The sequence below is a fragment of the Anoplopoma fimbria genome, chromosome 6, assembly GCF_027596085.1.
Source record: "Anoplopoma fimbria isolate UVic2021 breed Golden Eagle Sablefish chromosome 6, Afim_UVic_2022, whole genome shotgun sequence".
Taxonomy (NCBI): Eukaryota; Metazoa; Chordata; class Actinopteri; order Perciformes; family Anoplopomatidae; genus Anoplopoma; species Anoplopoma fimbria.
This window is the reverse complement of record NC_072454.1, coordinates 25007291-25020042: the sequence shown is the minus strand read 5'-3', so window position 1 is coordinate 25020042 and position 12752 is coordinate 25007291. Positions and strand designations below refer to the sequence as shown.

The following is a 12752-nucleotide window of genomic DNA, read 5'->3' as shown; positions in this document are numbered from 1 at the left end:
TAGTTCGAGAATTTTTTATTTTATTTGTTAAATTATGAGAAAATAAATATTCTCTAAAGACAGGTTTACCAGAAGACAATTACCAGGAGTTATTTGTTAAGACACCACGTTTTTTCACTTTGCAAAGTTGAATCAACCCCATCACACAACAGGTTTTACGGTTAAGCACGATAACGAAGTCACGTTAGCCCGAGTGGAAAATATGTTCTAATGTCGCTGACTCTCCATTCCTCCATTCTCATCCGCTTATCAGGGTCCTAAGCAGGGTATTCCAGATGTCCTTCTCATAAGCAACTCTGAGGAAATAATTATTAGGGCCCGAGCACCGACAACGTCGGCCGCGAAGGCCCTCTTGAAACTGTAATGTTTCTTATTATTAGGGCCTGAGCACTGACGTAGTCGCTCTGACTACGTCAGTGCTCAGGCCCTAATAATAATAATGAGAAACATTTGAAGAACAATAGGTCCTACGCTCTGTAGGACCTATTGTTCTTCAAATGTTTCTTATTATTAGGGCAACACAATTAAATTGAAAACTGTTTGGCTTATCATCACGAAACTTGCAGAGTGGACTGAACTTTAAGGATACGTTTCTTAAAGTTGAACTGAGCTGTTGTCTATTTGTTTATGCAGTGCTGTTTTTTGGTGACATATTTCGTTACTACTGGGCATTTACTTTATACTTTTGTATGTTTTGACTGACCTATTTTCTTTCCATTTATAATTATTATTATTTGTCAGACGTGACTCTGACTGGCACCCCTCTTTTATAAAAAAGGTCAAAACCGTTACAAGAGAGTTTGACTTTAAGAGAGTTTTAAGAGGAGGAAGCTGTTTTTAAAACAACGTGACATATTTTGTCCTTTCTTTTCTAGGGACAGACTTTAGAAGATAACCTATGCAAACTCCTAAAAATCTTGTCCTACAAAAGAAATAGGAAAGTTCTGATCTTGGCATTATAGCCTTTCTACAATTTCTATATTTATCTTTATGTGTTTTTTGATTGAAGACATACCTCATATATATTATGTGTATGTTTTCATGTTTGTAGGCTTTTAGTGCCACATATGAACATATGATGTAAATTGATTGTTTATTTGTCGATGGTTTTGATTTGTGGATGTCAACCCATTTACGAACCCCAAATGCTATTTAAATGCATGCATCCTTACTTCCATGTAAAATAACCTGATGAAGGTCTACGCACCGAAACGTCGTGACTAAAATACATTTATACGCAAGTGAAGAAGCCAGTGTGCGGGAGTTTTGTTATACAAGAGGAGGAAGCTGCCACACTCCCAAGTCTTTGGGGGTTTGACGCCCCTGGTCTAAAGGCCGCTCTTCTCTATTGCTGGGAATAACATTCTAAAAGGTAAAACGTATATTTTATTAATGCATTTATTTCATTGGCTTTTAAGTCGTTATCATTAACTTTATTTCATCAAAGTGAATACATTCATAAAGTTTAAATCAACACAACAAATAATTGAAAACAAAGCTCTGAGGCACTGAGGAATAATGCACTTTCAACTCACAAACAACTCAACTTTAAACTGACTTGTTATAGTCACAGTTAGTATGGAGCATGACAACAGGATGCATACTATTGTGGTGCATGTTAAAGAGCAATGCAATAAAAAAAAAAGAAGAAACTATTGCATTTAACATAAGCAGCGATGAACAACCACTTGCCCAATTTGCATGTCTGCGGTACAGGCAGGAAGACAGTGCTGGAAATCACAATAATTATACATCATGTTGCTATGTATACGTGGATCATACCATTGAAATTTCATGTTTATTAGACGGTCTTTATCAGAATCTGCTCATTTCCTGTTGTCGATAGGTGGTGCTATGACTATATCTCAATATGGATGTGTAGATTCCTTAAGGTCTGGACTCTTGTACAGCATGTGGAATTTGGGGCAGATTGGACAATATAAAGTGAAGTTACAAAAGCTTTGCATGTAATGACGAAACATGCACATTGCACTAAACCCAAAGGCTTCGCAATTTAACATTGAGAAGGTTTTGAAATTATTCCGACCAAATTTGAAATGGAACTCGTCTAGGAGGATTAACTTCCATGCCTAAAAGTGCCTATAACTGCCGTTGGAAGTATTGACTATTCCTCTGCAACTTAGTACCACATACGCTGGAAGGTTATACCATCCAAATTTGAGACAAATCTGATAAACCTTCTGGGAGGAGTTTGAGATTGTTTGCATAAAATACATGTAAAACAAACAAAATTCTAAATGGCCCCTTTTCGGTTGAAGAGGGCTAATTACAGCCAATGAAGAATTCCCAAACTCTTTGCAAAAGAGACACTAATTTAAGATGCTGACAAGAAGTGAGCAGAGGACAAGAGAGCTCTAACTAAATGGTTGGATTTAATGGATACTTGAAGCAGAAGCATGCCTTCCAGCAGTCTGTTCATATTTCATTGTTGTTTTGTGATGAAAAAACAACACATTACTGATCAGTGTGGTAATAAACACTTTGTGGACTCAGAGATATTGAAAATCCAGTGTGTAAAGAGCACTTTCATGTTCAGTGCACATCAGCACACTAGCTAGAATGGCCAGCAGTGAAAGAGCCTGACCAAAATACAGATGCTCCAGTGGACATTTGGGTTAGTTTTAAACCATAGTATGGACAAATTGAGAATATTTGGTATTGTATTTTGAATATTTTGAGAAATAAGAACATCACCAGAGATATTACAATTCATCCTGAGGGGGACATCAATGTGTGTACCAACATTTTATAACAATCCCCCCCGTCCATTTATAGCTTGTTTAGATTACATATCACAAACTCTTTGTTTGATCAGAGCCAAATCCTTTTTTGCAACCAACAAAACTAACAAACACATTTTTTTTTATTTTACCTCATAATCTTTGTCTTTCTGAGCTGTATTACAAATAATTGAAACAATTTTCTCTTTCTGAAATCGGCTCCAGCACCCCTGCGACCCTTAACTGGATAAGCAGGTTACGGAAGATGAATGAATGAATGAATGAATGAATGTAGGAAAAGCACCCTAACAATTTCCACCCTTATTTCCCATGCTGAATGTGTTAATATCAAAAAAGCTGTTAAGTCCCGGATGGTGAGCCGGGACTACTGAAACTATGGACGCTGAAGCTTTGTTCCCCGGCTTTAGGTGAATTTACTCCTGTTTGATATCTCCCCTCAGCTTCCTTTTCACTCGAGAGTAAGGGCTCAGTGCATCGTCCATGATGAAGTCATACAGGACTTTCACCCACGATGTGTATTGAGGCAGGTCATCATAATACTCTGCTGCTATTTCCTTTACCTGAAAACAAAGAGAAAACAAAAGGATAAACAGCCCATAAATACTTTTATGTTTGAAACATACAGATCATTTTGTAGTTTCCCTTTTGTTTTCACACAAGTTGATGCTGCTGTTAAACTCTCCTCAAACATACCAGAAAAAACACAGTATTGGTACCTCGCCGATTTGTAAAACACAATACATTCAAACTTGACATAAACAAAATAAGTCATCAAAAATGTCCTGCTTGAGGTTAAACATATTATAAAACCTTATAAAACCACTACTGTACGTGACAAAGTCTTTCTACTTTCAACAAGCCTTAATTCACAGATCTGAAAGTATGCTTGCTCTGCCCTACTGTTTCTCTCTGCTGTAGCTTGCCTCAGTGCTATTCATAGCTAGTTGAAGGAGGGAGATGCTGCTCCAAACATTTAAAATAGGCTTTGGATATAAGTAAAGGTCCAGCAACTGGATTGTCAATTTACCATCGAATATCTGTCCAGAAACAGATTTGGGTAGACTGCTGAGGTGAAATAAGTGACGGTTTACACAATATTTCCCCATTTCCAAATCTGGGTACAGGAAAATACATTGTGCACATGGATTGGGGTTATTTTAGAATACCAAGGACACGCACATGCAGCTTGAAAAATCCTCTGAACTAAGGAAATGTCCTTTGTAGAATTCTAAGAAAACAGTCCATCGGAAGGATTTAATGATCTGACATCGTTGAAGTTTAAGCATTAAAAGATCCTTCTAAAACTTTGAGAAACACCAAGAGTAAGATTGTAACTGCTGTTACTCTTACCATCAAAATCTTGTGCTGGATAAGTCTTGTCTTAAATCTTTAGTGCATGAACGTTTGACCCTTTTTTACAGCCTTTTCTGATGTTTTTATACCTCTAGTTTGTCACGTACATTAGTGGTTTTACAATACGTTTCAACTCTCGCTTTGGATAAAAGCGTCTGCTAAATGATTGTAATGTAACTTAAATGCTGAAGATTTTAGTTTTTAGCTCCTATTATAGAAGACAGGTAAATGTGAGAAGCCATGAAGATGGTTGGGGTACTGAATGGAATCTGCATTTGTAAAATCAGATGTTTTCTAATCTATTGTAGGTGAGAATAGACACTACACACATTTAGCATTAACCATGCTAACCTGTAGCAAAAATAAATAAGCATGTTTATATGCATAGAGTTGGCATATAAAATGCTAAAATTAAAAGCAAATCATGTAAGCACACAAAAGTTAAAGAACTGTATTCTTTAACTTTGACTCATGTGTTTCAAACCATCACTGATCATGTCAGTCTGCAGGCTAAGGGTTGGCCCACTGTAACAATTTCATTAATTATTTATGTGCACTTTGCCATTGCACAGATTAAATACCATTAACAGTAGCAAAGTGCATAGATAAATAATAAAATGATTACAGTTGCCAGTTGACTCTTGTCTAATGATACAGTCCTTACACACACATGTATATTGAGAGAACCAGATTGTAAGATAAAGTATTGTTTACAACCTAAAGTGAGAAGGGTTAATGGTAAATATATTATTTTTGAACCTATGATGTAAAATCATGACCCAATTAATTTTGGACCCACAGTGTGAAATCCTGACTTAATTATCTCATAATCTCGGTACATACAAACATATTTTTTTTAAACTATTCTCTCAAGATACTGATTTAATTAGTTCTATCTCAATATCAAACACTTTATTTTTTCTATACTAACACTGAACTCTCTTTGTCTCAAGATTAGATAGCTCAGTCTTGTCATGTTTGTTGATGCTGTGTTGTTGACATTAAATCAATTTGATTGTTAGTTCAAGTAAATAATAATCATTTTTAAAAGGGTTTCATTGAAACACCACTCTCACACAGTAACATTGTTGCGCATCCTGTGTTTGTCAGAGGATTTTGTTAAGCTCACTGCCTATACAGATTTGTATTCACCCAACTGATTTCTTCCTTCCTAACCTCGTAAATGCAGGTGACAGCGTGATATGTGCAACCTGTGGGTAACAATGATCTCCATAGTCATGCAGCTGTACTAACCATTGGCAGCCTGCGTCCTGGGATGCTAGGGAAGTCATGGTGCTCATTGTGGTAGCCCACGTTGAAGGTGAGCAGGTTGAGGGAGCCATAGTAGGAGTAGGTCTCATGGCCCTTTAGGAACATGTAGTGCTCAGCTATGAAATGACCAGAGATGGGGTGCAAGCCCATCCCAAGCATGGAGCCAGCCAGCATGTAGACCACAGGCTTGGCCCCCCACAGCCAGCAGAGCAGGATGTCAAAGGTGAGCTGGAAGGCTACGTTGGTCACCTCCAGCCGAGTGATAGGTTTGGGGTTGATGCAGAGGGGCCGAATAGCATAGAACAGCGGTTGCAGAATAATCCAGATTAATTTGCGGAGGCGCGTGCAGAAGAACCAGCCTTCAAACTCAGTGGGGATGTCTACATCTACCCCGTCTCCACCCAGGTAGCGGTGATGGTCCAGGTGATAGCGTTTGAAGGAGGCAGAGTAAGGCAGGCCAATTGGCAGGTTGGCAAAAATGGCAAAGTAGCGGTTCCACATGGCCTTGTTGTTTCCAAAGGCTGTGTTGTGGGAGATCTCATGAATAGCAAGGGTCATTGAGTGGTTGATACAGCTGCCAAAGGAATAAGTCCAAAACAAAACCCATTTCCAGTCTAAGTCTTTGACCATGTAGAAAGCTAAAAACTGTATAGCTACCATCATGCACACGATCCATTTCAGCCTTGGGTCAGGACCCATCAACGACTTGATTTCTGGGTATTTGGCTGTAGGATAACAACAAGAGACTTCAGTTAAACTCAGTATAGATGCATATGCTGATTATAACACTTTGTATTTAAACATCAGATTATCTGATTTCACAACATTTAAATTAAGGAATTCAGCTAATGATTTGAATAAAACCAAAATATTTTATACAGATGCATTATTTAGATTAAATAAATGTCACAAACTGTCCAGAACAAACAAACTGGGCACAAACAAGCCTTTCAATGTAGCTGAGACAACTACTGACACCTTGTACAATATATTCTACCCATCCCCCACCATTATGTAAGAGGTCAGAAGGCAGCAGCAAGAAAAAAATCATCTACAGTGCAAACTGGCATAACCACATTTTGACACAAAAGCTTTCCAGTTAAATATTGTCAAATGTTATCCATATTATTTCAAGATCCTACGCACTGCTTTCTAAATGAGACCCTTGTACCTAAACAAACTCCTCCTAGAGAATTATCCCAATTGACTTTAATTTCAGTCAGTATAATCTTGAGACCTTTGCAGTTAAAAGTTATCAAAAGAGATGTAACCGTGGAGTTCCACGGATACATCTCGCCTTGTAACTTGGCCGTACATTGTTTTATCTTCTCCAAATTTCTCATGCTCCATAACATTCCCACCCTGAAGGCATCTACATGACAATTTAAAATCATAGTAATAGCGCCATCTTGTGGTAAGAGAAAGTTACAGGTCACATCTTCCTCACAGATTCATCACATCCATCTCAAATTTTGTCAGAAAGCCTTGAGACTTTTATTGTGCTTCATTGTGAAGGTTGCAAGGATTAGTTGAACGGCAGTGACGTAGCGGCTTGTCAAATTTTGATCCTTCGCCATAAACAAATAAACTGATGTAACTCGATTCCACATGGTCAGATCTTTTCCAAATTTCACGTTTGAGACTTTGGCTTGCTAGTCTTAGTAAGTAAATCTGATCGACATCAAATGTGTTCATAATGCTTGCCCATGAAGCTTTTGACCTTTTGTGGAACGCAGTTGCTGTAGCGACACATTCTATGCCATGAAAACGAAGGTATTTTTGAGGTACTAAAAAGGCTTAAAACATAACCAACTTGGCACACATTTAAAGTCCAAAATGTAGTTCACTGATGTGGTTTTGGTCCCTGGGATTGGCAATATTGGCCCCCTAAAAAATGTTGACGAAGAAGTCCTTGTACGACTCATGTGCCGTCGTGTAGACTTAAAAACAAGTCTTTGGCCATGCTTCAAACCCAACCGGAAGTCGGTCATTCTGAATTTTTCATGTATTTTATGACATTTCCAGTTGCTGTACTTCAACAAACTCCTCCTGGGGAATTTAGCACATCTACTACAAATTTGATCAGTACAATTACTCAAAATCTCTACGTCTAATGGAATGGCATAGACGTATTGTGGCGGCCATTTTATGCGATTTCCCCATTAATAAACAAGCTAATGTAACTCCACTGGATTTACAGCTCAAATTTGTCCGAAATTTGCCAGGCTCGATAAAAGTAATGGCCTGAGGATGTCTTCAAGCCTATTTTTACTTATAGTCATTGCTCCACTTACTAGCAACAGGAAGTCAGCGCTTTGTGAAAAAACAGCATCCACTTGACGTGACATTTATATGATGTGGTCTACACGTGTTATAGAGCAACATAATGCATTCTTGCGCATATTCTCTAGCGCCACATAGTTAATCCAGGAGGTAGTGGAATATTTGCAATACACAGTCACACACTCCATGCAGGAGAAAATATTCTACCTCAAACGCGTGATGTCTGATGGTCACAGACATTCAAGGCCGCATCAACCAGTGTCCAGCCAGTACCCCAGTCTTGCTCAAAGGCCTCCAGGCTACATTTAGGCCTATGTGTTCTATCTGATTGAGAGGAACTGGGAGGTTACAGCAGAAAGACAAGTCTCAGCATACAAGACCTCCTGTGTCACATGACTATGTTGCCCCCAAAGGCTGAACTGGCAGTCAGTGGGAGAGGCCTGAGTCATGTTACTGTATAATTAAGCCTTTATTAGTCCCACAATGGGGAAATTCGGTTCTCTGCATTTGACCCATCCCGGAGGAGCAGTGGGCTGCAATGAAGCGCCCGGGGAGCAATTTTGGGGTTAGGTGTCTCGCTCAAGGACACCTCGGCATACAGCTAAGCTCTTTAAAAAGCAAGACTAAGACCATGTCTATACTACTGCTTTCCATTTTAAAAACACATATTTTTCTACGTTTACACGGTGGATGGTCAGTGTAAACGTAGAAAAAGATATGCGTTTTATAATAGACAGAGTTTTAGGGCATTGAAAACAGATAAGTTTAAAAACTCTCCCGAGGACGAATAAGTTTGAAAACTCTGGGGCTCCCTCCCAGTGTGGACAGGCGTTAACGCATAAGTTTTAAGACGATGACGTAGACACCGGTGTTAGCTACTTGATTGACAAATTTAATAATAAATTATTAAATTGCTTACTAGAGCACAGTGTAAAAATACCCTGGTAAAAGTAAAAGCCCATTCAAAATTTTACTAAAGTAAGAGCACAAAAGTATTAGCATCAAAATATACTTAAAGTAACAAGTTAAAGTATGCACATTATGCAGAAAGGTCCATTTCATATAAATCCATCTATTAGTGGTGTAACGGACCACCTTGCAGTTTAGCAAGCATGTGAACCGCGGATAGATTACACAGCTTAACGTTTGTCATAACGGTGTGAAATAAAGTTTTACTGACTATTGTTATCCGCCAATAAAGTAAAACATGCGAGCAGGACATCCGCATTTAGGCTTTTCTAGTGATCTCTGATGTAACATTGTAAATAGTCAATCTGTGTTTAAATTGACAGGAGTAGGGCTAGTTAGGGTGACAGCCAGCTTAATGGTAAAAAAACAACAAAGGTTCCATGCAATTGCATTATGATGTGTTCAGGCTCTGTTCTTCGACCGGTTCGCTCTGTTCTGTTTACAATACCTCTAATCATTTTATAATGCATCATTAAATCTTCTAATGACAAAATTTGTTTTAATCAATAAAAATAAAATCTTCTATTTCCTTATTTACTTTTGTGGTGATCAGGTCTGTGATTTGATCCGTAACTCGATCTGAAGTGTGAGTTTTATGATCCATTGTAACACAATTATTTATGGTATGCTTAGATCATTGGATTAGAATTATTGATGGATCAATATGTTCAGCAGATGTATGAGTGAGAAATGGGCTTAAACTAACGTTACAGACTGTTTTAAAGTTTGTGCACGTTGTAACAGTTAATCCTTCCGAGAAGATGATTGAATAAAATATTGAAATATTAAAAAGGTATTCTATGTAGTAATTTCCTAAAGAAAATAATGTATAGACTGATAGAAAAATAATCCCACTCAATCATAATGTATGACCTACTAGAAGTGTTTGGCAGTGTCTGTACCTATCCCTATCCCTGTGACCCTGTCCTCAGCCAGTATCTTCTCTTTTCTTATTATTTGCTGTGGTTGTGACTCTTCTGGGTATCAGTTAAGGGCATTTGGAGCCAAGCCAATAATAAGGGCGTGCAGCCCGTTCTCATTCCCAGGTCAAACACTGCCGCTTTGTCACGCCACCCTGCATATCCAGGCTCACCGACCTCACAGTCCCAACACAGACAGACACAGATAAAGTGTGACTTGGGCTGCATTCATTTCAAATCCGGCACCTTCCCACAGGTTTGTGAGGAGGTGTGGATGTGATTATTTGTGGTTTAGAACATAACTGTGGTGAAACATTCAGATAATTATGTTTTGTTTTTCTGAATTAATGCTTCATTCTCACTTGGGCTAAAAACTCTCAAAAACCCAAAGATATTCAATTTACTGTAGTTTAAAACACAGTAAAGAAGCAAATTCTCACATTTTTGATTTGGGATCCATTAAGTGTTTGATCAAATACAACATACTGATTAATTAATCAACAGCATGTTCATTGGTAACCATTTTGATAATACATTTATCTCTTGAGTCATTCTTCAAGCAAAAATGCCCAAATTGTCCTCTTCCCAGCTCCTTGAATTTCTTTGATCTACAAGTGGTGTTACAAGACCGTATGGGCTGGAGATAGTTGATTAACATGCTCATTTCAGTAGATATCTCTACAACACAATACATAGACCTCATATCATACTTCTTCACAAGCAGTTGATCATGTTTTTTTTAATTTTCAAATTTTTTTGGACCTAATAACATTTTGACAATATACATTTTATAGACGCTCAGAGGTCCCTGTGGCCGATCCACCCGGTCACAGCTTTTTTCTGTCCTGGCCCCTCAGTGGTGGAATGAACTCCCCACTGACGTCTGCCCATCTTTAGGCGCAGGCTGAAAACTCACCTCTTCAAGAAGCACTACCCTGAGCCTTCCTCGTAGCACTTATTGCATTCGTATTAGTTGTTGCACTTACTGTATTCGTATCAGTTCGCTGCACTTATTGAATTCGTATTTGTTTACTGCACTTATCCTATTCGTAGTAGTTTGTAGCACTTATTATATTCGTATTAGTCTGTTGCAATTATTGTTTTCGTAGTAATTTGCCTCTGCACTATACTTTTGCTCTGGTTTATGCTTTAAGATGCTTGTTTAAGAAAGGAGATGCACTTATGACTTCTGGTGACTAGTAGTTCTCTTGAATACCTATGTTGAATACACTTCCTGTAAGTCGCTTTGGATAAAAGCGTCTGCTAAATGACTGTAATGTAATGTAATGTAATGAGTATGTAAACAATACATTTAAGTAGAAGGACAAAAATGGCCCTGGCATGCTTGGCAGAGAAGTATTTTATAGTCAATTCAATGCTAATTTAGCTATTTCAAATACAGTATGTTCTGTATCTTATTCTAATACTTTATTGCAGTTATATTATTCTGTTTAAAATATTCAGCATCTAGGCCCAATGTTTGTATGACTGCACCAATCTACATTACATTACATTACATTACAGTCATTCAGCAGACGCTTTTATCCAAAGCGACTTACAGGAAGTGTATTCAACATAGGTATTCAAGAGAACTACTAGTCACCAGAAGTCATAAGTGCATCTCCTTTCTTAAACAAGCATCTTAAAGCATAAACCAGAGCAAAAGTATAGTGCAGAGGCAAATTACTACGAAAACAATAATTGCAACAGACTAATACGAATATAATAAGTGCTACAAACTAATACGAATATTCTCAATGTAAAAGTGCAACAACTAATACTCACATCGCTTTAGTTCTCATTATGTAAAGCTGGCTGTTCATTTCATCTCTCATAATGTTTAGGCCAACTTTACAACACCATGTGTTTATGATCTTTATATGTGTTTATGTCTTTATATCTTTATATGTGTTTATGTCTGTATATCTTTACATGTGTTTATGTCTTTATATCTTTACATGTGTTTATGTCTTTATATCTTTATGTGTTTATATCTTTACATGTGTTTATGTCTTTATATCTTTACATGTGTTTATGTCTTTATATCTTTACATGTGTTTATGTCTTTATATCTTTATGTGTCCGTTATGGTGTGTCCCTGTATGTCAGTATCTAAACCGTTAACTGTTCTATGGGAAGCTCAGCAGTGAGCTACGTTATGTCATCAGGGAGTGGCGACATGACTGTGGCTGTAAGTCCACACGGCTAACGTTATGTTTCATTAAGCTAACTAGCTGTAACTATTACATGATACGACTATTCACACTTATAGGTGGTAATAGACACGGTGGTGTGTGTGGGTCATTAAATAAAAACGACTCAACCAACGTGAACTCCAACCTTAGGAAGTTACTTAGCATTGAAACCGTTAGCTAGGTTACGCTAGCAGAGTCAGCTGATGTGGTGATGTTAACATCCTACGTTGAGCTAACGGCTATTAAGCTAGCTACCAACCCGAGTTAGCACAGCTGTATCCAGGCTAACTATGTTGGTCTAAAGCTTGTTTATGGGTAAACTAGCTCACCCAGGATCTCCTTCCTCCGGTCGGCGTGCGGCTGGTCCGTGTAAACCCATTCGTAGTCATCACGGGCGACCCGGTTCCCCATCGTTCTGATCGATCTTTTAACAACTTTATTAGTAGCAAATGAACACAAGATCGTTTACTAAATGTTCTCCTTTTTCTTTTTGTTTCTCTTCAGCCTACCAGCCTGCCGACCTGTCTGCTCTGCCAGCTCCCTGCAGCTCCTCCTCCCAGTCCTCCCAGCTCCTCTGGAGGAGGAGCTGTGGAGTGACGCAGTTGTTGAACGCCGTCGGGTCGGTCTCATCCCGTGGCCGGTTCTCAACCAGTGAACTTCTCTGTACTTGTGTCCTCCTGAACGTGTGAAACGTCATCTAGCGGCCCAGGTTCTGTTCCAATACACAAGTTCACTCAGCCAAGTACGGTCCAGATACCCGGATGTGTCCTCGCTCCGCCCGTTATATCGGGGATGCATCGGAGGAGACTTGTGTGGACTTTGGACAGCCAAGTCTCCCAGAATGCATTTCACCAGCAAACAAGAGCCGACAATGTCAGTCATAACTGTTAAATACTGCTGTTGTTGTGTAACGGAATTTAGTTTTAACATTTCTTTAAGCGAGAATGTAGTTGTTAAGACTTAAAATATGCGGTCAATTTATCAAGATAGAGCCTGTT

At 38.5% G+C, this 12752-nt stretch overlaps 1 protein-coding gene across 1 annotated transcript; it reads right to left on the bottom strand.

Annotated features, from left to right (window-relative positions):
- Positions 1-507: 507 nt before the first annotated feature.
- On the bottom strand, positions 508-12308 carry degs1 (delta(4)-desaturase, sphingolipid 1). The gene is made up of 3 exons (XM_054600663.1): positions 12084-12308; positions 5370-6112; positions 508-3322 (listed from the first exon to the last, which is right to left on the bottom strand). The coding sequence occupies exons 1-3, from the start codon at positions 12163-12165 to the stop codon at positions 3176-3178; spliced, it is 972 nt and encodes a 323-aa protein (XP_054456638.1). The 5' UTR covers positions 12166-12308; the 3' UTR covers positions 508-3175.
- Between the last annotated feature and the right edge of the window lie 444 nt (positions 12309-12752).